This window comes from Lepisosteus oculatus, chromosome 7 (assembly GCF_040954835.1).
Source record: "Lepisosteus oculatus isolate fLepOcu1 chromosome 7, fLepOcu1.hap2, whole genome shotgun sequence".
Lineage (NCBI taxonomy): Eukaryota > Metazoa > Chordata > Actinopteri > Semionotiformes > Lepisosteidae > Lepisosteus > Lepisosteus oculatus.
In genome coordinates, this window is record NC_090702.1 from 26,921,866 (window position 1) to 26,948,947 (window position 27,082).

At 36.2% G+C, this 27,082-nt stretch overlaps 1 protein-coding gene across 3 annotated transcripts in view; it reads left to right on the forward strand.

Annotated features, from left to right (window-relative positions):
* Positions 1-3,872: 3,872 nt before the first annotated feature.
* LOC107078057 (uncharacterized) overlaps positions 3,873-27,082 on the forward strand; it is a 28,784-nt gene continuing 5,574 nt past the window's right edge. For 2 of the 3 annotated variants that reach the window (XM_015352947.2, XM_015352948.2), the window contains exons 1-19: positions 3,961-4,334; positions 5,820-5,954; positions 6,963-7,088; positions 8,895-9,059; positions 9,673-9,792; positions 10,896-11,079; positions 12,694-12,801; positions 13,884-14,072; positions 14,926-15,066; positions 15,242-15,376; positions 15,849-16,037; positions 17,533-17,601; positions 18,140-18,277; positions 18,770-18,907; positions 20,394-20,585; positions 21,415-21,552; positions 24,090-24,221; positions 25,572-25,760; positions 26,956-27,069. In XM_015352947.2, the coding sequence (XP_015208433.2) occupies positions 4,143-4,334; positions 5,820-5,954; positions 6,963-7,088; positions 8,895-9,059; positions 9,673-9,792; positions 10,896-11,079; positions 12,694-12,801; positions 13,884-14,072; positions 14,926-15,066; positions 15,242-15,376; positions 15,849-16,037; positions 17,533-17,601; positions 18,140-18,277; positions 18,770-18,907; positions 20,394-20,585; positions 21,415-21,552; positions 24,090-24,221; positions 25,572-25,760; positions 26,956-27,069 (2,794 nt within the window). In that variant the 5' untranslated portion in view covers positions 3,961-4,142. The other variant, XM_015352949.2, reaches the window with a different exon arrangement.

The window sequence follows — 27,082 nt, forward strand, 5'->3', positions numbered from 1 at the left end:
GTGCAAAACTAGTGTGTTGATACCACACTGACACCAGCCAGCCTCAGGACAGCACTGCTAGAGCACCACAACTCAGACTCAAGCACATCACAGCACAGATCAAACAGCAAAATCTCACACACTGGGACACACACACACAAACACAACATAAACTGGAATGCTACAGAACCCTTAACAGACAATACACACTAGCCGAATATTTGACCAAGGTAAGAAACAGCAAAAAGAAACAGACACTGAAGAAGTATAGGCTCAGTGACCACAACCTGGCCATAGAAACTGGGCAACACAGGCAGACCTGGCTGCCCAGAGAGGACAAGCTGTGCTCCCACTGCCAGCGGGGAGAAATTCAGAAATCTAATCCCAGAGTTCCCACACCTGCCAGAATCCCAACGGGTTCCAGTCCTACTGGGAGAGGGAGGAGGGAACTCAATTGAACTGGCAGCCCAGTATGTGATCTCCTGTCACAGCCTGAGGAGCAGTGAGTCTGTCTCCCAATAATGCTCCATCTGTCTACAGTATATGTAAATATTTTATGATATGTCTTTGTTGTCTGTAATATGTCTGTAGATTTTATTTTACTTTTATTTTTTATTTTATTCATGTGAATTTCATTATTTTTATTTGCTTTGGCAACACTGATTGTACCCATCGGCCATGCTAATAAAGCACCTTGAATTGAATTGATAGCAAGAAAATGTGAGAGCGAAAGTTTGTCCAGAACGTCCTGAATAACACTGCCAATAACTTTTAATTTTGTTTAATTTACATTTTTAATATCAGTGTAACTCTCTCTTCTGCCTGACTGATTTATTACATGATCATTAAATAAAATAAACCATAATACTGTCACAGTGACAAATTGGATGTTGGGCAACATGTTTCAGTGACTATATTGACTTTAGGTTTGTTTACAATGGCCAGTGTCTTTATCAGAGTTGGTTTATTTGTCCTTTCTTCTTTGCTCTCTGAGATTTCCCTCTAATCAGCATCACATCAGGACTTCCAGGGGCAAACAGTAGGACAGTTGGCAGTCGACAAAGATGGTTTGACACAAAAATAGATGCTCATTAATAACACAGTTCAAAGGAGACATAGGATTGTGGGACAGGTTTGACTAGGCCTGGGACCGAGAGTGGGCTCCAGAACAGAGGAAGAATGGATAATAATAATTAATAATTTTAGAATAATTGCTTATACTTATATAACATTTTTCTGGACACTCCACTCAAACCACTTTACAGGTAATGGGGACTCCCCTTTACCACCACCAATGTGCAGCACCCACCTGGATGATGCGACGGCGGCCATAGTGTGCCAGACCACTAACCACACATCAGCTATCAGTGGGGAGGAGAGCAGAGTGATAAAGCCAATTCATTAGATGGGGATTATTTAGAGGCCATGATTGATAACGGCCAATGGGAAATTTCAAGTTTCAAGTTCAAGTTTATTGTCATTATACTCATGCACAGGTATATGGTATAACAAAATGCTATTTAGCTACTGTAGCTCTCAGATGTTAAGCAGTGCAAAAAACAAAACAAAAAACAACAACAATACAATTGTATAAGAAAAGAAAGACAGAGACAACAGCCAATGTGCAAAACAACAACAGGTAACAGGTAATGTGCAAAACAACATCACTTGTGCAAAATCATACTGTACATCAACAGAATGAAATAAAGGATAGAAAATTACGGGGAGTGAATGTCTTGACATGTGAGGTACTGTAGAGGTAGATTTCAATGTGTGTTTGGGTTTTGGTAAAGAGAGAAGCCACTGTGAGGGTTCCGATCATAGGTGAGAGAGGCTGGGAGTTTAAAAGTTTGATAGTGCTGGGGTAAAAACTGTCTTTGAGTCTGAATGCTCTGGTACCATTTTAAAGATGGTAGAGGGTCAAACAGTCTGTAGCTAATTTGACCAGGATGCCAGGGTAACACCCCTACTCTTTTTGAGAAACAACCTAGGATTTTTAATGACCAGAGAGTCAGAACCTCAGTTTAATATCTCATCTGAACACCCCCTGCTGGTCTCACTAATACCACTTCCAGCAGCAACCTTAGTTTTTCCCAGGAGGTCTCTCATCCAGGTACTGACCAGGCTCATATCTGCTTAGCTTCAATAATTTGCCAGTATTGAGTTACAGGGCGATACGGCTGCTGGCCAATACATGCATTGTAACACCTGGCACTCTTCAGTCACTTCATTAATTAGCCCCCAGTTGTTAGGTCTGCCTGCACCCAAGACATCACAAGTACACTTCCCCTGCTCATTCTGGAGCCCTGAACCATGGCCAGGAAGGTGATTTATAAGCCTCAGTCAGGGGAACTCCTGGGAACAGACTGCACCACTGGATATAGGAGAGGACTCGGACACGAGAGGGAGAGCAGAGAAAGTCTCATGCATAGTGTTCCTACCACCTACCATTACACAATATTGAACTGCAATACTGAATGTAGAAAACAGGGCTGATTGGAGTGTAAGGGACCATGTGTTTCGAAATGGCTGTGACTGAAATGAACATTTTGGACACCAAAGGGACTAGACAAGAGTTTCATATTTTTCTTCACTAGGGCAGAAAGAGGAACAGCGGGTTACCAGACAGAGTTGTTTCTGGAGAAGGCAATGCTGGACTGCTCTCTTGGGATATTGATTTTGGGTAACTGGGGTCAGTTGAGTTTTTGTCCCAAAATGTGTGTCCCTTGTGGATACTTTTTTGTGTGCTCGTTTATGATATGTTTATGAATGTTTCAGGCATTCATCTGAAGGACAACAGGGCTTTCACTGGCCGATCATCAAACTTTATTGATAAAAACAAAAAACAAAACTAGCCGACCAAGCCAGAAGAAGAAAAAGAATAAAGAATAACGGACACTGCGCGAGCCTGCATTCTCTCCTCAACCTTCCACACCACATTTTCCCCTGGGTCAGAGATTAAACAAAACTTTACTCGCACCAAACAAATTACCACACACTGAACACTGAACATAACCCAAATACAGCATGTCTCACAATAATATAAAGGTAGCTGTTTGTAGCCTGGTAGCAAATAACAACTATAATTATGTGAGAGAACTGTCCTGTCTGGCCTGTGGGAGCACTGGAGGTTCTGTGAGACCCAGGTGGTGTCTCTTAAAGTAAGTGAATTCAATTATTGTACAGAAAATTATTGAATACTTATTATTACATCATTTTAAACGCAATCATTTGTTGCATTTTTACTGCCTCCCAGTAGGATATAAGTAAACACGGTCTCACCATCTCATCAAATCTCATCAAAAGTTTATTTGGTCATTATTTTAAATATTACCACCATTGATACGGTGAATACAAGCTAAATTAATATGCTCACACCTGTAGAAGGCTCCACGGCCGAAACGTTGGATTTTCTTTCTTCTTTTTTTCAGCATTGAATAAATAAATTAATATGTAGCTTAGGTAAACACGTTAACTAACCGCGAAGAAAAAGAAACGTGCGCGGCGAACAGTTGTCTTTTCGCAATACAACTCGGCATAGTTTTCAAATATTACATTCCTATCTAAACGTATCTAATATTTAGAGTAAAACAATATTCAAAGCATTTTAATCATTTATTGTACCTTATTAAACTACATCGGATGTACAGTATTACAAAAAAACTTTGGTGTACCTTATATCTGGTTCAAAATTATTATTGCATATTGGATACTTCCCTATTTTTGTACCTTGTACTACCTATTTATTCATTACCGTACTGTGCTCTCGAATTAATATAGTTAGATTTCCTAAAACATAACTTAGAAATCTACACATAAAATTGCTGTAAAAAAACATTTCATTGATAATGTGGGATACTAATTTAAGTCCCTTTTGATGGTTTCTCTTATTTGTTGCGAATCTGAGACCGAAACTTACAGTAGATATTTACAGTGAACGGAAACCGGAACGAAATCACTATTTACAGTAAGTTTTCTGAATGTCATTCTCTGACACACCAAATTGTTACATAAAAACATTGAACAGCAAGGAATTAAGTTTCGGTTTCTATTTAGGCGAATTTGTCAGCTTCGAGTGGAGAAAACAAAACTTAAATTACTTTTTAAGTATTTCAGACAACACCGTTGCAGTTGCTGTCTGTAAGTAACAGCTATCTGTAAACATGTCTACTGTAGACAGATTAAACGACACTGAGTATATTAACTGGCTCAAATTAGGGGTCTGTCTAATGGAGATTAGACCTCTATTATCAGCTCTGATTGAAACTAGACTAGAAGACTTCCACCTAAAACTGAAAGAAAAACGGAATGATAAGAGATGTTCTTCGAGATGCTCTGTTGCAAAGGATCAGAAGGTAAAACTATTTCTCCGAAAGATAACTGGAATCGTTACAGGCACATTCCCTGTGAGCAGCAAAAACCTAAAAGAATCACCTTTCGTGATCTATTTTTTTCTTTTAATATTGTGCCTTAACAATTATGGAACTATGAACTTTGATTTGACTTATGATTGATTAATGATTGAGAGGCATTAAAACAAAACAAGTGCTATTGGTTTCCATACCCATTTGTTGCATTTTAATGTATCAATACATGTATATTTACAACTGGGACAATTAGAAGACTTGTTACAAAGCTAAAGTCTTATTTAGTGTCCACGAACAAGCTTTGTGGCATTTTTCTCTTAAGCAAATAAGCAGATTTGGTATACCTGAACTGAAGTTAAAAATAGCAAAGGGACATAATCAGGATATAGTAACACAGTTAGAGCGAAATTGTTCTGTAGCTGCTGGATGTTTAAAAGTTGATATATTTCTGAGGCTGCCGGTAAAGATGGAATCATCTTTTGTGTTGCCCATTTTATTTTATCTGGTACATTAAATAATTACATGTTCTAGAATATAATTTAATGTAAAAATTAACTGAATTGATGTAAGTGGAATGTGAAACTTGCACCATAGTGCAATCGTGTATGAACATTACTTTATGACTAACCAGAAATAATAAGAAAGTGCCACCCCTGAGTAAAAACTGTATAGAAAGTACTAACTTTGAGTTGTGGTGTCACCTCTGACTGTGTAGTAATTAGCAGGCAGTCTAGTCAAACAGGGTGTCACTCAGTTAAGTGAAGATTGCGTATGTGCTATACTGTTTGTTCTATTGTGTCAGGAAGACCTGAAAACGAGAGAATCAGACACCAAACAAAGAAAAAACACACCATATTCTACAAAAAGATTGTTATATACATATCTCAAGTAAACGTATTTCTGTGATACTCAATCCCACTTTTGTCACACTGTGGCATTCATGTTACTCTTGGAAAGGTAACATACATACTAGTACAAACGCAATTTCATGGGTGTGTCATCCCTATTACTCCTTTCTGCCAGCTTGCGTGGCTGCTTTTCCTCAGCAATAATCTTAAATCAGGCAGCTGCATATTCCTTTATGAGACAACTTTGATGTATGTCTTATTATTCAAGAAGAAACAGAGACAATTGTACTAGCAGTTAAGACATACTGTATACAGTACACATAATCATTAGCCAGGCCATTACTGGGTACAGTCCACCTCAAGAGTACCACAGACATTTCATTCAGCTTTAGTTATCCGACTTTTTCTAACAAATGACTTGGTTTCCTCTAGTGTCCTGAGGACCGTTTTCTTCATGGTAATTTCTTCATTCTTTCAATCCATTCCTGTATTTCTTACATTCCACAATGATCTCTTCTTCTAGCATGTCACCCATGTACCTCACTATTAATATACAGTGTGATACCTGCAGTATGCTACAGGTATATTATTATTAATAATGAGTTATTGTTCTATTTTATTACAGCTTACACATCTATGTGAGATATGCAGAGAGTGGTCTACAGTGATCAAAAGTTACCACAAAAAGCCAAAGAGCTACATCTATTGGAATAACTGTAAGCCTTTCCGCTGGTGTGATGATGCCTTGGAGGTTGCCAAGGTGAGTTTCTATCCATCCTAACTGCTTCATCCAGTTCAGGGTCACTGGGCTGCCGGAGCCCTGGCTGGAGGCAGGGTACATCCTGGACAGGACGCCAGTCCATCACAGTTGAAAGCAATTTTATAATAATAATTTGATTAATGCTAGATATAAAGTTATTTGTCTTTGAACATCTACTTTTGTTATGCTTAAGAATATGCTATATTTAGTTTGCTTCACTGCTTTTCAGTGTGCAATTTCTTTTAAGAAACCATTGCACATTGAATTATCAAAAGAACACTTCCTGTATCATAACCTAAGTACTGCATATTTAAGTTGTATTAAATAGGTCAAGGCAGCACAGTATAATAAATACACGTGGTGCCCAATTAACTGAGTATCATTGGGGCTGGTAGGTTTTAGTCTGACAGTCGCTTAGTAAGAAACAATGAGACCAGCCACAAATAAGAACTTGTTTTATATTGTGGTATCCCGAGGGGTACAGTTCTGGTAAAGTGCTTTTGCGGTGTTGTAAATTATGTGTGTCTTAGAGGAGGATCATGTTCTAGTACTAGGGTACAATACTTGAGTGTGATGTTGCTGGCTGATGAGGTTACTTAAAACTGTGAGTCTTATGGCACCAGATCTTACCGTGTAAAGCCAGTTCCTACTGGATGCTGCTTCTGGTAGGAACAGAACAAGAGAGAGGACCTTACTGCAGTAGCATGTACTGGTTACCACTGTTATACTGTGCTGGTTTCACTGCCTAGATACAGTAGGTGTCAACAAGCAATAGACAGTAAGGTGCTGTGATCTATTATCTTACTATACTGCATTGCCTGGTATACTATGTGTCTTAAGAAAGCAAGTACTGTGCTCAAAGAGTACGAAAGCTATCAATGTCTAAATACTAGAAGATATTTAATGTATTTCAGATTTTATATACTCAACAGATGAAACACAATCCATGCCTTCAATGAAATTAAAATATATTATACTGTATACAATAAAATATATATTTTCCCCTAGGCATACATGCCCAGTCGGCAGGAAGATAATAACCAAATGTCAGATTTTGATATCGCTGCACTTCTGGTTCTGATGAAGCAGTGTACACATTTTGAAAAATTAGTTCCTGAATCAGTCCTTGACAAGGTAAAGAATACTGCATGGAGATTATATTTTTAGTCTTTCTTTCTTCCAGCAAAATTATAATTAAACTATGAACAGCTAAGTAACACCAGGAGTGGAAATACTGAGCTTTGCTGTGTTGGCAAGATATCAGATGTTAGTGATATAACAATGTTTTATATTCAGCTGCACACATACAGCAAATATTGGTACTGAGTAACTTAACCAAGGTAACACATACATTTATGAAACAGAAAATCTTGATTTTTGATATTTATTATGGATATTTAAACAAATCACATCCAATACTTTTTTGGAAATAGTAAAGTCAGAGTCACTGGTTTGTGACAGTGTGGAACAGATAACAGGGACTCTGTTGTTATTATTACAACAAATGAACAAGGTTAATTTTACACTGAAAAACAGAAAGAAGAAACATAATGTCTTGGCTGTTGAACCTTCTTCAGGTGTCTGGTCAAAGGGAATGGTAACAATAAGATCAGCTTTGGTAGAGGGAGTAGATGATTTCTTGGGTTTATATTGTAGTTGAAAGTTTTGATTTCTGTTGTTGTCTGCAATGAGGAACTGGTAGAACTTGAGGGTTCTGATAAAGCAGGTAATAAGATGAATATGTTGTGGAGCTGCTTGTTGCAAAAAGTTATTTGCCTCTCCTATGTCAGTGTAAGGGTGGATCTGCTTTTTTAAGGGAAAGTTTAACAGAAAGCATTAGTTTTCTGAACAATTGTTGGAGAGATTTTTGAGTCTTGATCTCGGAAGTATCAGAATCAAAGGAAATGTGCTGAATTTCAGATGAAATCCTTTCAGGATGCCTTTGTTGTAAAAATGTCTGTAGAAGAATAGAAGGTGTTTGGAAAATCTCCTCTTAGAACAAACAGATGTGAAGAGACATGCTGGTTTAATAAATGAGTAGGATAAGGTGCCCAGGAAGGAAGAGAGATTTAATAGAAGGCATTAGAAGTTGCAACATCTTAAATAAATAATGATACATGCAAGTATTTACCTGCATTGCATCAGAGCTAAGGAATTATGCTACTTGTAATATAAAGATGTTTGAGTGGGAAGTTGTGTTAGCATACTTCTGTTTCAAAGAAACAAGCAAAGGTTAAATCCACACTAAAAAATAGAAAGGAGAAACACAACATTTTGTGTTTTGGCAGAAGACACCTAAAGAAAACAGCTGAGACATCGTGTTCCTTGTGGAACTGCTCCTTCATGGCCAATGATAGTTACAATAGGTGTCAGCTTTGTGATAGGTTCAGGGAAGTACCATCTTGTATTTCAGATGGTTTTCCCAGGTTCCACTCTATCACTCTGTCTATATCAACAGGCAACATTGCATTACAGAGGTGCAGCTCCATAAAGCCTATAGAGATATCAAGCCTGTATGACAGTTGCGATTTGGATAATAAAGTATTATACTAATAATACTTCCCTTGCCTATTTCAGTTTTTAAGTATTCACAATTCAAATTCAATTTCAGTTTTCAGTTTTAGATATATTTGTATTTGCAAGTTCTTACGGTAAAAGGTGATTCATTCTTACACAGAGAAGTTCATTGCAGAAAATTTAAAATTCCTGATTAAAGAATAATTTGAGCTAATTTTACGTTACACACACAATTATTTTTATCATATAATTTAATTACACTTTGATATGTTATTTTTAATTAAATTTACCCTTTTAAATGAAGTATTGAATACATGTTTAATTTCAATGTTTCTCATGTTCTAAATAATGTATTATACTCACTGGACTGGACACTACTCTAAGAGTAAGTATAGACTGATATGGTTTTGATTTTCTTTTAAGATTCAGGACATAAGAAACACACTAATGCATTCACCAGACATGAAGATTTCCTCCACAGACGCTGAAGGTTTCTTCAAAGATATATTTATGTTTTTTGAAGCAATGAAGAGTACAGACCCTCTACTAGAAGAGACAGTGTGTGAAGTGGAAAACAAAACCCATAAGGTATTATTATTGTTGCAAAGAGTAACAAAAAATCATTATTAGCTACCAGAAGATCATCATTTAACTACTTGCAACTAGAGCAAGTGATTGCATTACTTCTATCCTGGAGTCCTTGCATTGGCTTTCCATCATGTTTTGTGTCAACTTCAAAGTCCTCATGTTCGCCTATAAGGCTCTGAATGGCTTGGTACCTCATTACATGTAACATAACTTACCATCGCCCTACGCCCCACCTCACAACCTTCGTTTGTCTAATTCTGGTCCCTCAAGTCCGACATAAAATAAACATAAGTCTACATAATATAAATGACATAATATGTGCCGCAAAGATCTGAAATTCTATCCCTAAGGATATAAGAGAATCACCCTCCCTGAGTGTTTTCAAATCCAGAATCAAAACCTCCTTCTGTAGAAGGGCTTTTATTTAACTGGTTCTGTGTCTGCCCTTTTGTTTTCCAACTGTATTCCAAACCCAACAGTGGTATTCTGCTGTCTCCTCCCGTGTATTTTTTATAAAGTGCTTTGAGAAGCCACTTTTAAAGGTGCAAAATAAAACAACAATTCTTATCATTAATATTTCAGAGATACTGTTAAATATTTGTCATTCTATTAGATTTGCAGATCTCCTCTTAATATCAGTCTTCGGGAAGATCTTAAAAACAGAGAGATCGCTGTCTTTAAGGAAAACATACTAGCTCTTCACACAGGGGCTGACAAAGACTCTTTTCAGGAAGTAAGTATATTGTTTGCTCTTTTACTGATACATGAACAGGTTGAACAGGCTTCCTGGAGGAAGTGCTGTTCTGCTGTTTTAACTTCAGTTTCATAATTTAAAACACAAAGGCTGTACTGTGGAACCAGTTGTTTTAAAATCCAAAATTTGTTGAGAATGTATTAAATGTGGAAAGGATGGGTTCAGTGATAGCACATTAAGAGATAAATGAGTTAAATGAGAAATAATGTGATTTTATGTAAAAACAACTAATTCATTGGTAATGGAGTGCTAGATCTTGCAGTTTTCAGACATACTGTATTTGGATTATTTTATAATTACAAGCAAATGGGATTTTCTCAGTTTTAATATCATTTCTATCTGTAGATGTACTGTATAGTACTTGTTATTTCATCCGGTACACCATTGACGTAACTGTTTAGAATTTATAGCCTAGAAAGATAATACTATCAACTTTGTTTTAAAAATGTAAATGTCATGTTCATTAAGGTCAGTTCAGTCTTTGGAGTTGTTTTTGTGTCTTCAACACAACACAAACACCATCTGAAAAATTTTGAAAACCATACTGTCTAACATATTTAAACAAATCATCTTTCACTCTTTGTACAATAGTGGAAAATATGAAAAAATCAAAAGTGAAGAGATTTATGTTTCTAAAATGTAAAAACTGTTTTCTATATGCTTTGTAGTTGGCCTCTGAATCAGAAGTGTCCATTTTGTCTCCAAAGGCAAATATCAACATTGGTTTTGGAGATATTTGTTAAAGTTTTGTATATTTGTAGCTTTGTAGATCTCTTAATCTCCAGCTTCTCAAAAGCAAAGTTTCAACTTGTCCAATTGAGCAAATACTGTAATTAGTTCAATTATGTACTGTAGTAGTGTCATTACGGATTCAGCTGGAAGGAAAACCAAAAACCTTCTGGCCTTCCAGGAGATCTCTGCACTTAATTAATAACTTGTATTCATATTTTAACAGCAGATGTCTCTATTCTGGTATTTCATCAAAATAATAAAGTATAGACAGATGCAGAACAGCATGTGACAATAATTTAAAGAAAAGAAATACAGTATTAAGTCATTGAAAAGTTTCCATTCTTTTGTAGGTCAATCTCATCCTGCTGAGACGTCAAGAGTGGTGCATCCAGAATGGCAATCCCCAGGGGTTAGCTGAACTTTTAAACAAAGTTCGTGATGAGCTAAAAAAGGACTTTACAGAAATTAAACAGAAAGTGGACTGCATAGACCATAAACTTCAGAACATAGATGAAAGGGTTGCACAGCTGGAAGGTGAGAACTGGTCCTTTGTTTGAGCTTACTGAATTTGATACTGTAATATGCACAATTTTGAAACACTTATTAAAACATTTATTTCTGACAAATAGTACATAAAGCAAAACGTAACGAGATTTGCAACTTTCTAATATTTTTGTTTTATGGAGGTAATAATTTTTTGTTTAAAGCTTTCCCTCAATTCACAGGAATTGTTTTAATATTGTTACAAATAGATGGTAAGAAAATAGAAAATTGAATTGAATAGGAAAATCAATAATTAAAATAAATCATCTTAACCCCTGAAATTGTAAAAGATATGACAAAAATATACCCAAGCAGTTAGTATAGTAAGCACCATCTGAGTACTTTGTTTGTTTGGTTAAAGAGTAATGAATCAGAGGCAAACCTTTGATAAATAAATATTTATTGGTAATGACAATAACCCAAACTAAACAAAACACAACACAATATACAAAATTTAAGTTACTTTATTTACAGACAAGGCATCTTAGAAGCCCACATCCTAACCAACCACCACGTTCTTATTTCTCCAAAAACTAACAGAGGACATAGAACAACATTTAAACTACGCCCATCCCACTTGTCCTTATCCAACTAATTATATATATGCTTGTTATTTTTCTTTAACTGAAGCAAGTGGAGGTCTCTAACACAGACAATACAAGACTCACAATATTCCAAAATGGCAAAACATATCTATGTGTAAAGATGTACTGTATGCATCAGTTTTGTCTTTATTTGTTATTGTCTGCCTTCCTCTTTTATTCACAATTGCTGGTAATAAATCATGTGCTGACGATATATGGGTATGGGTCTTGGGATTCAGGTGAGTATATCTATTTCCTTGGTCTTGTGACTCAGTCATCACAGAACCATTAGATGTTTTATTCACTATGTTTGAATGAACATACCATTTTATCTATTCTTCTGTAAAGTACTGTATATGTTATTAAAATTGGATTAGAACTCAATCTTCTTAGTCTTCGTTTGTCTTTTCCATTATTTCTTAAGTAAGATTGAGCCCAAAAATGTTGAGTAAAAATTCTTTCTAGCCCCTTGTGACCATCAGTGGCAGAACAAAGCTAAAACAGCAAGAAATTTCAAAACTTCCTTTGCTCTCTCTGACCAATAAGGCTGTCAAGAGCAGTTTATGAATCAGAACATATTCAGAAACCGCAGACAAGTGTCACTCGCACACTATCAATGTTTGTGCTGATTCCCTTCCTAAACTGGGTCAGTGTGATGTGTGGAAGCTTGTCATCCAACAGCTTACCTATAAGGATAATTTGTAAGCTCTGTGATATTTACTATAATTTAAAATACACTCCTGTTTTTTTTTTGCCTTGGGTGGTTTTCCATGCATTACTTTGATTTAAAAATAGAGCTCCTAATTGTGCAAACACAAGGTAACTAACTGTTCACATTTGACTTGTATGTATTACTTTCACTTCTATAAAGGCTTTGTAACTGTAAATACAGATAAAACAGGAGGTCCTATAGAAACGTGTTTAATTGTTGCCATATCATTAATTGCTGAAGTGTTGTGAATAATCAACTTCATTAACCAATATCTATTTCACTCCTCATTCTGTTCTCCATGTATTCCAGATCCACAAAATCCAAAAAAGCTGGTCATGTATAAGAATGATCTTATTTCACTAGCACAGAAGAAAAGATGGGAAACACCATTATTTTCAGAGGATATCAAAAATTATGGTAGAGTCTATTTAAGCATTAATACTTGAATACTTTGCATCCATAATTTGCTGTGATATAAATTTCTATACCATCTTTAAAAATGCAACATATCTGGTACATACTGTAGTGTATTGAGATGTGAATTGTGATGTGAACTTGAAATATTAATAAGTGAATTGAGTACACTCAAAGGCTTCAAAGGATTGTCTCCAAAATGTACTTGAATTCCTATACTGACCTGACAGTGGCATGCCACATTTCGTTAGCATTATGCTGATGAGAAAAATCAGAGAGAATCAGGAAGCAAAAAGTTAACAGAAAGGAGTTTTCTGTATTTGTTAAAGGACAATTTGTATAATGTACTGAGATACTCAGGGACATTAACAGGTAACATATGTATCTTCTGGGAGCTTAGATTATAATTTTATATACTTTTCCCAGCATAGTTTTTTGTACATCTGCTTGTTATTGCATGATCTTATGAACATGACTTCCAACAAAGGATGGTTCAGGAGAAGTACCTTAAACAGAAATTAAGATTTTCTATTTCTCTGCTGAATCACACCAGAAAATGGTTGCCAACATGTTTGATCTGGGACAACAAATCTACTTGCACTTGTATAGAAAAAGAAAGTATTTGTATGCTTCCCAAGATTCCCAGAATGAAACAAATTTTAGAAGTTTCCTTTTTTTCTAAAATCCTCGATTAGTCCAAGCACAGGAAACGGTATGATCAGTCCAAAACACTGACAAAGCAGCAGTTCCCAGACCTGGTCCTGTCACACACCTGTCAGTTCTTATTCCTGCCATGTTGTCAGTTTCAGACAGTTTTTTTTTAAACCTACTAACTATTGTATTTTCTAATTAGAATCAAATCCCAAACTCTTGAGTCGAAAAAAAATATTGCAAATGTTACAATCAAGCGGCTAGTTAATTCAATTAAGGCTTCAATTAGGTAACTAAACTCTGCTGGAATGAAGACCTGCAGGACCAGGATTGGGAGCCCCTGATTTAAAGTGGAGATGCTGCAGTTAATGGAAATATTTACATATTAATCAGCTACTTCTGCTATTAACCCTGTGCTTGGATTTTATGTACAGGTTATGTTGGAAAGGTCAGAGTGAATGGAGTTGAATATAAGGGCGAGACTGTTTATCCATCAAAGGTGGACGCTCATCAAGAAGTGTCAAAAATAGCTCTTGAAGAATTGAAAAATGAATTAGAAAAACAAGAAAGATCTGTAATTCCCCATCCAAGACCTATGCTGAATCTACCCTCAGATGATAAAGGTACAGTTGAATGCATTACTAGATAACCGCATACAGTATCAATCGCAGCAGAAAAATCATTGCTGAAAAAAAGATAAGAATAGCAAATGTCAAAGGCAATTTAGTTGCAGAAGTAGCTATTTTTGCTTGAAATGTATTTTGGATTTCTACAGCTAGTGCAATAAATCCCAAATCACATTTGAACACACAATATTTATTGCTTTTCATGGGTATATGTATTATGACAGCCCATTAGCCATGTCAGAAGATCTTTAAAATAGGTAGGTCCTGGCCAACAGTCACACCAAACAGCTGTAAGTTTCAAAATATCCCTTAATTGAACAGGAAATATACACCACAACCAAACAGAAAAACAAAAGCCTGAGTTCCTTTTCCAGCTATTGACTAAAGTCTTCTTGAAGTCTCTCGCTGTCAAAGCTGACTTTTTTCTGTTTCCTGACTCAAAAAAGTCAAAATTCTTCCAAAAAAAGTCTCAGTGGCTCAATGATGAGTGACTCTGAGAGTCCTCACCATTTAAGCATTTCAAACCTGGTTCACAAAACTCACTAGTTCCTCCGGCCCATGGTCAGTCCTTCTCCTTCCTGTGAATAGTGCACAGGGAGTTTCTACCGTCTCACTTTCACCGACTCACACCAAGCCTCCGCTTCCCACTTTTAATCAGTCACCTGACCTGTGGTCTTCCTAAGTGGTCATGTGACTGAGAGCAGAAGTTCATTCCTCCAGAGGTATCTGTGGAATGTGCTCCTGACAGGGCTGTGCTCCCACTATATCCTGTATTTAAATGTGTGTGTAGTTCTAAAATATTGGAAATGGAAAAATTACATTATGACAGGTGTTTTTAAAATGTCTCCAGATGGAAAGAGATTCTCCTCAGAAGTGACTTGTGAGCTGAAGGGAACTTTTGTAAAATCTTCAGGGAGTACAGAGGAAGAAGCTATCCAATCATCTTACAGAAGAATTGGTTTGGCTCTCGGATTTTTAAATCCCAACTCAGGTATGTGCATTATAAGAGGACCCCCCCTTTTCAGTGCTCAAAGTTCCTTTGTATTCCCTTGTAATCAACTTTTATGTATTTTAATCTGTTTTCTGCAGGCTAAGCCACATTAATTCATTTCAGTTTTAAAAGAAAACTACAGCACTCTCGTGTATACCAAATTTTCATTTTTTAGATGTCTCTCAAGCTAAAAATATTGTTCAAGAAACTTCTAGATCAGATCTGGTGATTTCAGAAGACTCTACAAAGGAAGGAGATGTATATACCTGCAAACTAAAACTTAATGGAAATTGTCAATTCAAAGGGCAAGGTATTGTTTTTGACTTTTAATGTCTGAAAAGATTGTTATATCATTTATATCATGTAACTCTATGGCTCAAGTGAAGTGCACTGAACTTATGTATTTTTTTATCTAATATTCAATTGAATATTATGATGTATGGTTTATACTTTACATGTGTAAAGTATGTGTGCTCCATGTATGTGTGCTACATATTACACATGGAGTGATGGTGATCTGGTGTCATACTTAACTATATCTGTTTTTTATACTTTTATACACATTTTTGTTTTTATTATGTACTGTGCATCAGAATTGAATTTGCAGTGACTTTGCAATTAAAGATGGGACTTTAGGGACATTGCTTTATTTCATTGATTAATTAAATGCCCTAAAATCTATATTCCAAATGGACTGTGGGTATTTTACAAATGTTATTCCAAATTAAAAATGTTAACAAATGAAAACATAGCTGACACACTTTTGCATAACATTTTCACAGGGGATGATAAAAAGCAAGCGGAGAAAAATGCAGCAAAGAAAGCATTCATGGCTTTGGTTGCTATGAATCAAGTTCAAGAAGAGCAGTTGGATTTAACTGAAGACTCAAAATTAGACTATAAAGGAAAACTTCAGTCTTTCTTCCAAAAAAAAAAGCGTCCTTTGCCGAGCTATGACACCAAGGAGTCAGGTATGTTATTTGCAAAATGACAAGACAATAAGGCCTTAAAATTTCCTGCTTTTCTATTGTCTTATTTTAATATAGAGAACAGACCTTCATGCCAATGCTAATTACAAAATCACTTTCACTTTTAAAAAAACACCACATTTTAAATATCCGTTATAGCATTTTGATTATAAAGGTGAACTGGTTTGTTAGTTTTCTTCTATATACTGTAAATTACAGCATTATCAATTCTGTATATTATAAAAACATTGAACTGAGATTGTTTTAACACAATGCACAATTGTATTATGAGTAATACAAGTAGGTAGCTGTATCAGCATGTGTAGGCTGCAAAGGAACAAGTAAAGGTTTATTCCATGCTGAAAGAGAAGAAAGGGAACACAACATTTTCTGACACAATAAAGTTTCACAAAACATTGTGTTTCCTTTCTTCTCTTTTCAGCATGGAATAAACCTTTTACTCGTTCAGTTGTATTATATGAGCACAATTGGTTCCAAAATTTCCAAAAGGTGGAATCTTGTAATCTTGTTCTCGGTAAAATCTCGTTCAAATTGTAAAAATACCTAATTCCCATTAAAATATCTGTAAAACTCCAATTCATTCCAAGTGCTCATAACTGGACTTAAACCAGTTAAGTTTAGGTACTTTTCTAGTGTAATATTCTGCATTACTAGCTTTTTACTTTTTTATGAAAGCTGTAAAAATACTTCAAAAAGTAATATGAAAAAGGGTTGGGAAATAAAATTTGCAATATAGTACACAAGACCAAGAACTAATCAAGTGTTATTACTAAACAAATGTTTATTATGTTAGTTAATGAATGTTTTGCAGAATAAAACCCATAATTGTAAAAATAAGAACATCAAGCTGTTGGGTGTTTCATATTGCACACTCTAAAAATGAAAACATTTAATTGTACAAAATATAAAAAATGGGGAGCTTGGTTTTTGTGCAGGCAGAGTGGGGATTAACAGGCTGGAGAAGGCTGTTCAAGTTCACTCACGAAGGCTTATTCTTATTACCCTTTTTATTTACAGGGGGCATGCTAGTCACTGGCGAGCAGTAGCTAAGGGCTTGAGGGAGAGAAGGAGAGAGGGTGAAAGGAGTATTTATCTCAGTTTTTATAAAGGAGGAGGAAAAAGGTGAGGCTTAAGAGGAAAAGGCAGAAGTTGCTAGATTAGTCTACTCTGGAGGGTGCAGAATGCCACAATATTAATTTGACAAATTATGCATTCAAAATATTATTCTTCCCTCTAATACCCCTAGTAATACTGGCCTTAGTCTTGGTAAGACAGTTACTGTAGGGCAACAGCTGAATGGAATAAAAAATAAAAAATGGACGAACACGCTACACTTTTGGAGCTTGTATTCATTGGGAAAGTTCACACGTGCAACAAAAATAGGTTTGTGTAAACTCAATAAGTAAAGCGCTTGTTTAATGAGGAGTGAGAGTATTGAAAACAGAAGAACTCAGGTACTTTTCTAATCTCTGAACAGGCAGCAGGGCAGCAGGGATCAGCACAGAGAATGAAACAAACCTTCCCAATCATTCTGCAGAAAACATAGGTAGGCCTATTGATATTGCCTTATTACTTCTTAATACACAAAGCTCTCAACACCTGATAAGTGTATGTTCTCAGATTCTCTCACGTTTACTTGGATATGCCATGGTGATAATTCTAATGGTAAAATCAGAGTGGGATTTAGTAAAGTCATAGCAAAGCATAGGCAGGAATGGTGAAACATGCTACAAATTATAGAACCCAAGGCAGAGCAAAGTACATCCAGCATGAGCATGGTCAAACTATGAGGAAAATAGAGCTAATACACAAGACCATTGTAACTGTAAAGTCATGGGTTCAAATTCTGAATTAGATGCTCTTGTACTGTTGAGCAAAACGCTTCACCTGAATTGTTCTAGTAAAATATCCAGCTGCTGAAATGTCAGTATATACTATACTGTGCTAAACTGACTAAATGGATTCAGAGCTAGGCTTTGGTTTATAGTTTGAATAGTTATATACAGTATTAACTATGACCATATGCCCTCTATACTTACCATTTGCCTTAATCCAACTCTTTCTTTTAAACTATTTTAAATCAGGGAAATCCTTTATTGCTTCTGTCACTGTGAGAATGAGGGATGTTAGAATTAGCACTGATAACAGCTTCACCATTGAGGAAGAGGCAAAACAGTCAGCCTTCACGAAACTTGGATTTGTACTTGGTGCTAACGAATCAGGTAAAGTTGATTTGATTATCTCTCCAGACGTTACGTCCTTGTTTGTCTTTTTTCAACAGTCCAACAAAATGAATTATCAGTCAGTAATGAAAAATTTGGATTGATGTGAATATCAAAAACTTAATTTGATTCAATTTAGCTTCAAAAGAAAAGTTACATTTAGTTAAACAACTCAAGGTCAACATATGACTGTAACTTGTAGCTCTTACAGAATAATTCAAAAACATTTCATCATCCTATGGTTGAGACATAGGTCTGCTTCATTATACAGAAATTCTTTGTGAAAGGATTGTGTCACTTTTGAAGAGAAACTGTCATCCTTAAATTTTGTAAACAAGTTTCCAGTTTAGAACAGATAAGTATTGTGGTGTTTGGACAAAATGATACAGAACTTCACTAAAACCAGCTAAAAATCTTTTTTCAGTTACAGATATTATATAGGCTAATAGCTCAAACATTTCTTGAATGACAACATATTTTATCTTTCTTTAGAGGAAAATGCTGAGAGGTTCGTCCAAGAGTATTTCTCCAAATCAAAAGAAAATAAAATTCAAATTGGGTACGAACATGTCCAGAACACTCTTGCTTGTGTGTTGACCTTTACAGTCCAGTGCACCTTCACGGGTCAGGGTAAGAGATTTATAGTCCTTTTATTTAGCTCTGCAGTTATTGCTGTGCTTTTGAACATCCTTCTACCATGCTGACACTCATCAAATTCACAATGTGCTGAAAGGATAAAAATTCCCAGTGGATTTAATTGAATTTAATCCAGGGATATTATGTTTTTTGAATTTCTTGCAACATTAAAGAACAAAAACAGGTGTACTAGTGAAAATATGACCAATAATTAAACTTTTTAAGTACTCTGTTTTTCTGTGCAACTAGTGTGACATGAGTAACATCTATATATATTTTTTTCTAACGCGCTTTATCCAGTACAGGGCTGCAGGGGGATTCAAAGCCTAACCCAACAAGCAACAGGCACAAGGATGGTACAACAGTCTATTGCAAAGCACACACAGGCATACAGTCACGCCAGGGCCAATTTATACAGAATAGAGTTCACCTACCAGCATGTGTCTGGACTGTGGGAGGGCATTTGATCACCCAGAGGAAACCCATGCAAACATGGGGAGAAATTACAAACTCCACACTGTTATGAAGTGTTTATCAGGACCCTATGTAGACGATAGAATCCGGAAGGGAGTACAACAAACAAGGGGAGGAGATGGTGAGGAACTGGGCAGGTTGACGAACAGGGGGGCATGACGACAGTGCACTGGTGCTCAGGGGGGCATGGTCCAGGCGAACTAGTTCAAAACAATCCCAAAGGGGAAACCAGGAAGCAGTCCAAAAGTCTAGTACCGGGTGATGCATCCAAGAAAAAACAAATGAGGTTAAAAACCGGAACGGGATTCGGTGCAGGGACGGGGAATAAAAACGGGGGTGACGAGGCCAGGCACTCTGAGCCCCGCACTCAGCTGGGTCAGGACGCCGATAGGAGGCCTATGCCCTCAGCCGCGGGCGTAGGGTGACTTAGTGGTACAGTAGGCGGGCCTCCGGGCATCCGTCTTCCAATGCAGAGCCCAGAATAGAGTGAGCGTCTGGCTTATAAGGAGGGGCAGGATTGGAGGCAGGTGGACATGATCAAGTAAAATAAGAAAGAACCGTACCGCCCTTAAGAGGAGGGATTACAAACGTGACACACACAGATAGGACCAAAGCACCAATACTAATCCTCTCTGCTGTTCTTTTTTCTCTTTACCATATCACTCACTTCCTGCTTCTTCATGCAATTTCCATCTTATCTTCTGGACTACATTTTCTATGTCCTATTTACCCATAAAGGCTGACTTAATAATTTAACTACAATAGTTTGGCCACTGTGGTCTTTAGTGCCTTAAGGGACAAGATATGGTCACTATTATGCAAATGCTCCACAAGAAAGCCCATTGTTTTACATTTAAAGAATGGGGTACTATTATACACTTGTATACTGTGGAATTTAAACATTAAAAAACCTCCACACAACATTGTTTATCTATTTACTGATTAAGAATTGTAGCACACTCATTTTGATTTAATAGTATGTGTATAATCTTCTTTACTTTTCCAGATCATGCATCCTCTAGAAAATCAGCCCACGAAAATGCTGCTAAAGAAGGGCTTCGAAGACTTGCCCCTGTCAGTGAGTTTCACACCGGTACCAGTTTTGAACCTATGGTGAACTACAGGAACAGATTACAAGAACTTTTTCAGAAGGCTAACCAAGAGTTGCCTACATATGAAATTATTCACAATAATGCAGGTAATTTGTTGATTCTTATTTTTTGTAATTGAATGAAATCGTCATGTAAAGTAAATGTACCCTATTTTGAATTCAGTTTCTTGCTCCTCTGTTTTCATTCTATAGGGAATCAAGACAGTGCTATGACAGTTACCAAGAATCTGAAAAGTGAATGTGATAGATTGGCTCTTATGACAGGTCATATTGGCTATCCATGTACAGTTTACCTCAAATTGTTTAGGTCAGGTTTTTTGTATATTAATTGAAGTGAATTGAAGATTTCTAAGACAAAATCCTGATCTCTTCTTACACAGACTAAGCTGTATTGAAAATAGTAAGTTTTGTATACTGTAGTTTAAGTATAGTTGTAGAAAATGCTATTTGAGGCTTTGAGTGTGTTTCTGATTATCGTAATATTTCTATAAGTATATATTAATCATTGTTTGCCAGACTATGTTTTTATTGCATAAGGTTACCAGTAATACAGTAAGTGAACAATAATACGTTAAACACATTTATATCAATTAAAACATTGTTTTAATTTTTATATAAAATAGCTTTGGATGTATTTTCTCATACATTTACTTAATTCAATAATTATTTATTCATTTATTATTTTAATATCTTGTTAATTATACATGTTGATTGCAAATTGAAGGGAATTGTTTTTCTGCAGTTAGGTAAATATGAAATTTAAGCTTCACTTTAGCAGAGTAAGTTAAGTTAACCCTTGATGTAAGAGATGTAAGTTAACCCTTTGATACCTGACCCATCGTTCACCACAGCGCACAGTCGTGTTTTAAGTATTTTCTATGTTTTATATTTGTATTTTTTATATTTAATAATGTAGTAGAGGAGTTCAGGTCTACTGTCACCATATACATAAAAGAACTTGATTTCCCAGAGGAGTATGACAGTGAACACAAAGCTGTTGAAGAAGCTTGCAAAAAACTGGATTTAGTCCTGAATTCAGCAATGGATAGATCACGTAAGTGTTTTTATTTTATTAAGAAGGTATTGTTAAGCAATATGCATCATGAAGAGGGAATAATTTAATCACTTACCTAAATTAATTACATATTTTTTAGTGTTTATAATTATGTCATACAAAGTAGTTTATCCGTGTTTATAATTTTGTCCCACAAAGATTAGTCGATCATTTTTAACTCTAAATTCTTTTTTATGGCTCTGATCACATCTTAAATTTTGCTTTAGACATGCTGAAAATGTACTGAAGCAAGTTTGTTATATATCTGCACTGTAGATAACAATGTACTGTAGCGGCTCTCGAAGAAAGTCTGAGTAGTTTCAGGCTGGGTTGTGAAATGTCCATTATTATTTAGTTCCTCATTCTTCTCTTCATGCTTTAGCAACTGTGGCTATGTGGCAGCATAAACCACTTTTCTGATTGAATCTTTGAAAGTTTTTTGTTGTAGGAAACTTCTATATTTTATAGAAATATAGAATATCTTCTATATTTTTCAACCCCCCAGAATGCTCTCAATTTATGAAGCTATATCTGTCATGCTTCACTGTGAATTGTTGATTGGTTTTCCCACATACAGTCCATTATTTGCCCAATAGTAAAATCTTGTCCTGTCAAATGCTTCGCTCTTCATTACTTGCTTTTCCTGATGCCTAGTTGTTGGTCAACAAAAATATCTTACATTTGAGGATGGGACACCAGTCCATTCACAGGGCAAACACAAACACAGACATGCATACGCTCAGATCTAGTGCCAATTTCCCAATTAACCTACCGGTATATTTTTAGACTATGGGAGAAAATTGGAGCCCCCAGAGGAAACCTTCATGAATATGGGGAGAACATATTAAACCCCATGTACATAACACTCTAGGTCCTGAACTAATCTCAGGATCCCAGCACTGCAAGGCAGCCACGTTAACCACTCCGCCACTATGCTGCCCAAGGTCCTATTTAAGATCTGTTCTTTGGAAGTGTAATGGAACCCTCTGGAGCTACACAGAGACCACCACAGGTTTCCTGTTTTCCTTGGATATACACATGGCAGACACATGGAGTTAACACATGGCAGACATTCAGGAGTAGCATGCATCATTGTGGTTAAGGCCTGAGAGCACTGACAATGTCCATTATTAAGACATTTAAGTCTACTGTGCATAGTGGGTGGCAACCCTGCCAGGAAGAGGATGTATGTTTTGTGAGGCAAGTAGTTCATGAGGTAACCCTTATTCCAAAGGTAAGAGCTGATGATCTTCAACACAAGCTGGCATCTTCAGGATACATAATGTATAAAACATCACCTGCAAGAATCAGACATGTTGAATGTTTCTTGGAACAAACCTCTTTTGAGCATGAAGTACAAAATGTGTTGACTTTCTACGTCTAATGACAACTGGAATCAACCTCCTTTTTGTTCATGCATCTCAGAAATATGATTGGTATTTAAAGGTCTTAGAGACCTTGTTAGGAGAGGGGGAATCATGAACATTTCCACTGACATTTTGGTCAGACACTTGGTTCCCTCATTCAAGAAGCCAGGCCAATAATGGACATTCCAGCATTACAATGATCCAAATAATTAATCCAGATTGACAAAATTTACCCAACTATGCATTAAATGTTCTCAACTGGGCATCTCCAGACCTCAGTAAAACTGAACATTGGTGGTGTGAACTCAAGAAAGCAATTTACACATGGAAGCCAAACATTTTCAAAATCTTAGAGAAAATCATGGATAAACTGTTTAAGATCACTCCTCAGAACTTCACAGCGTACTAAAGGAGCTGTCTTGACAGTGTAATTCCTGGCATAGGAGAGTTTACAAAGTAATAAATACAAGGGTGTGAATAACTGTGATTTTCATATTTTTTTAAACTTTAATGACTTATGACAAATATGACTTTTGTTCTATTTAATGCTGATGTGAGTGCAGTATAATAATATTTTAATTTCTTTAATCAAATCACATTAAGCATTTAACAGTAAATATTTTTACTTATATAATATTTTTGTTTGTTTTTCATCAGAGAATATCTGGAGGGCTTTCAGTACAGGTATATTAGAGCTTGGTCAGCCTGGCTTCTACAATGCCATCTAACTCAAGCAGTTAAAAAAAAAGAGACAAAAAAAGTTTAAAAAATAGTTTTGCATCCACATGACGACATGAATTAACAGGACTGACTCTCAGTTTATAAGCATATAAATTAAGAAAGTGTTGAAGAGAACTCATACTTGTACCTCAAAAAACATTATTTGATCTCTATAAATCCAACTAATGCAAAATAAAGCTTAAACTAAAATAAGCTTCTTTCATGCTGCATTGCTGAGGTAGGATCATTCTGATATTTTAAGAAGAAAATAAATATATTGCAATCTATTAAGCCTAATTTAACCTTTTGAAAGTGGAATGATACAGAACAAACATCAATATTCTTGTGCGATTATTTACCTTAAAAAATCATTAATTATGTATGATAACTTCTGTTTTGAAATTGTGTAGGAATGTGCACTTTGTGACAATAATTATGTTTTCCTTTAAGAGCTGTCTGCTTCTAAGGCAAGAATCTTTGAATGCTTGGGAAAAGACAGTGTGAAAGAAAAGATCGTTAAAGTTGCAAACAAATACAAATGCCAATTAATTCTCAATACACCTTTATCTTTTGAAGATGAAGGTAAGAATAATTTAATATTTTCTATTTTTCTTCAGCTATAATAATGTTAAACTACTGTATAATGAGTATATACTGTAAGTTAGGACCCAATAATAATTAATGTTCACATTCTGAAAATATTTCTGTTTTTCCCCTGGAGTCCTGCACTGGTCCCAACCATCTTGTGGGCTTATCCTTTGGCCTGGTCTCAGCCTGTGATAAATCCACTCATTCCAGTTCCAGGAGCACTTCCAGAAGACTGACTCGATGTTGAGCTCCCAATCTCTTGGTTCCGGTGCCAGGCTCCATGTTTTCCATAATGGCTGCTTTTTAAGCACTGCCTGCCAGTTACTCCCTTTAATAATTACTCATCACTTTCCCTCAGCTGTACCGGAATGCTCAACCCCTTTATAGTTGGATCTCTCTACAGTTCCCAACAATTATATCTACAGTTGGGAACTTCCCAATCCCTCGCAGTTGGATTCTGACTAATCACTTCCAAGGCTGTGTCAATTGTATGATCTACATCATAACAGAATGCTCCTGGTTACAGGAAACCCTAATTCCTTGTTGTTTTCATTACAGAGTTGCATTCCCATGTACTGTAGTTCCACAGAAGTCAAATTTAAAACCTTACTTTTCTGCAATTTCAGTTTAGTCCAGCTTTGTTTAGCAAAATTTAATGACTGAGGCAAGTGAGCCAGATATGTAAAGGCTGAATATCTAAGGTGGATTTAACAGGGTGCAAAAACACCTGGAGAAACACCATTTGGTCTTTGTCTGCCCCAATGAAGATAAGCTGATAGCCTGTCTCATGGGAGTTCCAATGTGATGGATACTATGGTGCTATAGTCCGATATTGCACTTGGACTGGAGTTGAAAGATTTCAAAATATTTTTTTTTTATTCTTTCCACAGTCAGGTAATTTCTGAGAAAGAGCAAAATGGTATGATAGCAACAATTGCGGATACATTTTTTCAGTTCAGTTCAGTTCAGTTTATTTGTCACATGCACAAGTGCAATGAAATGCTTATTTGCATGTTTGCTGCAATGCAAAAACATTAAAGAATCACCAAAAACATAAACACAGAAGAGCAGCAGAAACAACAACAAGTTAAATAACATACAAACATCAGTGTGAGTCAGTGGCAGGGGTAGAGTTCAGTAATATAACAGCTTGTGGGAAGGATCTGTGTCTGAACCTGGATGTTTGTGCCTTTATGCTCCTACAATGCTTACCAGAGAGAAGGGGGGAGAAAAGTGAGAAACCAGGATGAATGGTATCCTCAGCGATACTTCCAGCCTTTCAGCCTTTGTTATCTGAGGGAGTGTAGAGGACATTAATGCAGCTTTGTGATCTCTGTATTCCAGAGAGTGCAGCTTCAAAAACTTCTGCAGAACAACAGGTGGCTTGGTCAGCTCTGCAAAAGCTGAGACCCCTGCTCCGCTGGAATGACTCTAATCCTACCATACTTAAGAAGAACTACAAGGGAGCACTGCAGGAACTTGTTCAGGAAAAAGGCCAGACCCTCCCCTCTTACAGCACCAGGTGCATCTATGGTAGGTTGCTCTTTTACCATTTTAAAAGTCATTATGTTTTGTGTCTTGACTTTGTGGAATTTGTCAACCATAGTATGTTCATGTTGCACGCTAAAATATATGTTTTAACTTACAAAAGAGACATTGTGTCTGATTTGCTTGTGTATTGTGAGGTAAAGAAAAGCAGCAAAAGCACATCTAGCACAGAAGTCAGGAGTAAGTTCTGCACATTGCTGGTGGTGGAGAGGAGTCCCCATTACCTGTAAAGTGCTTTAAGTGGAGTGTCCAGAAAAGTACTATATACTGAAAGTGTAAGCAATTATTTTTAATCGTAAGACCCTTGGGTCCAAATCCCAGTGTATTGTATATGCTGGTGCTAGTTATACAGTACATTGTTTAAATAAAGCTTAAAGGTATTTCACAGTGTGTGAACATTACCCCTGTGCCCACACTCCAAGAAATAAAGTTAAATTACAAACCAAACTATCCCTGGTAATCACAACACATGTCTGCTAGTAATAATTTTATATTTTTATGAGTCTTCAGCTGAGTATATCATTCATGGTTCCATAAAAGCTAACCTAGGTAAGATTGAGTGCAAAATGTTTGGTGGTATTATCCATCTGTGCTGTAGAAATGTAAATCTTGTTCATATCAGATTAGACTCTAACGAACAGTCAACAGTATTGCTAAAGAAATGTTGCTGCTCTTGATAGGAAGGGGAAAGCATATGAAGGAGATATCCACATCCAAAACATTGTGTTTCTTTTCTTCTCTTTTCAGCATGGAATAAACCTTTACTTGTTCCTTTGCAGCTTACGCATGCTGATGGAGCTACTGTACATACAGTACCGTACTTGAAGGAGATATCTCATTGTTTCCCCTTTAAACATATCTTAACATAGCAGATAATTAAAAAAACTCACAGACCGTTAAAGTAGTAGTACAGAAACAACAAAAAGGCAAGGAATGTTATCTTAAAAATGAACATAACATTTTCCACCCTGTTTTAATTACCTGCTATAATAAGTGTATCAAGGGAAAAATAATTTGAAATCCCCATAAAATAAGTTCACCCTTCCCTTATGAGCCGCCACTGATAAACACTTGAATAAGAATACTGTCTTATACAGTGTCCTGTCTCTCAGTCAGACATAATTTGCTCAGTTTTAGTAGTGATGAAATTAATTTAAAATGTTTTTGTTTTTGCTTCAAGGATCACCCTCAAACAAAACAGACCGTAGAAGTGTTAATCCTGTCCCAATAAAAAACATGCTCCCCATTTCATGTTATATAACTGAGGATGAAGAAAGACCAAAAACTGTTGAAGGTACAGTATACCA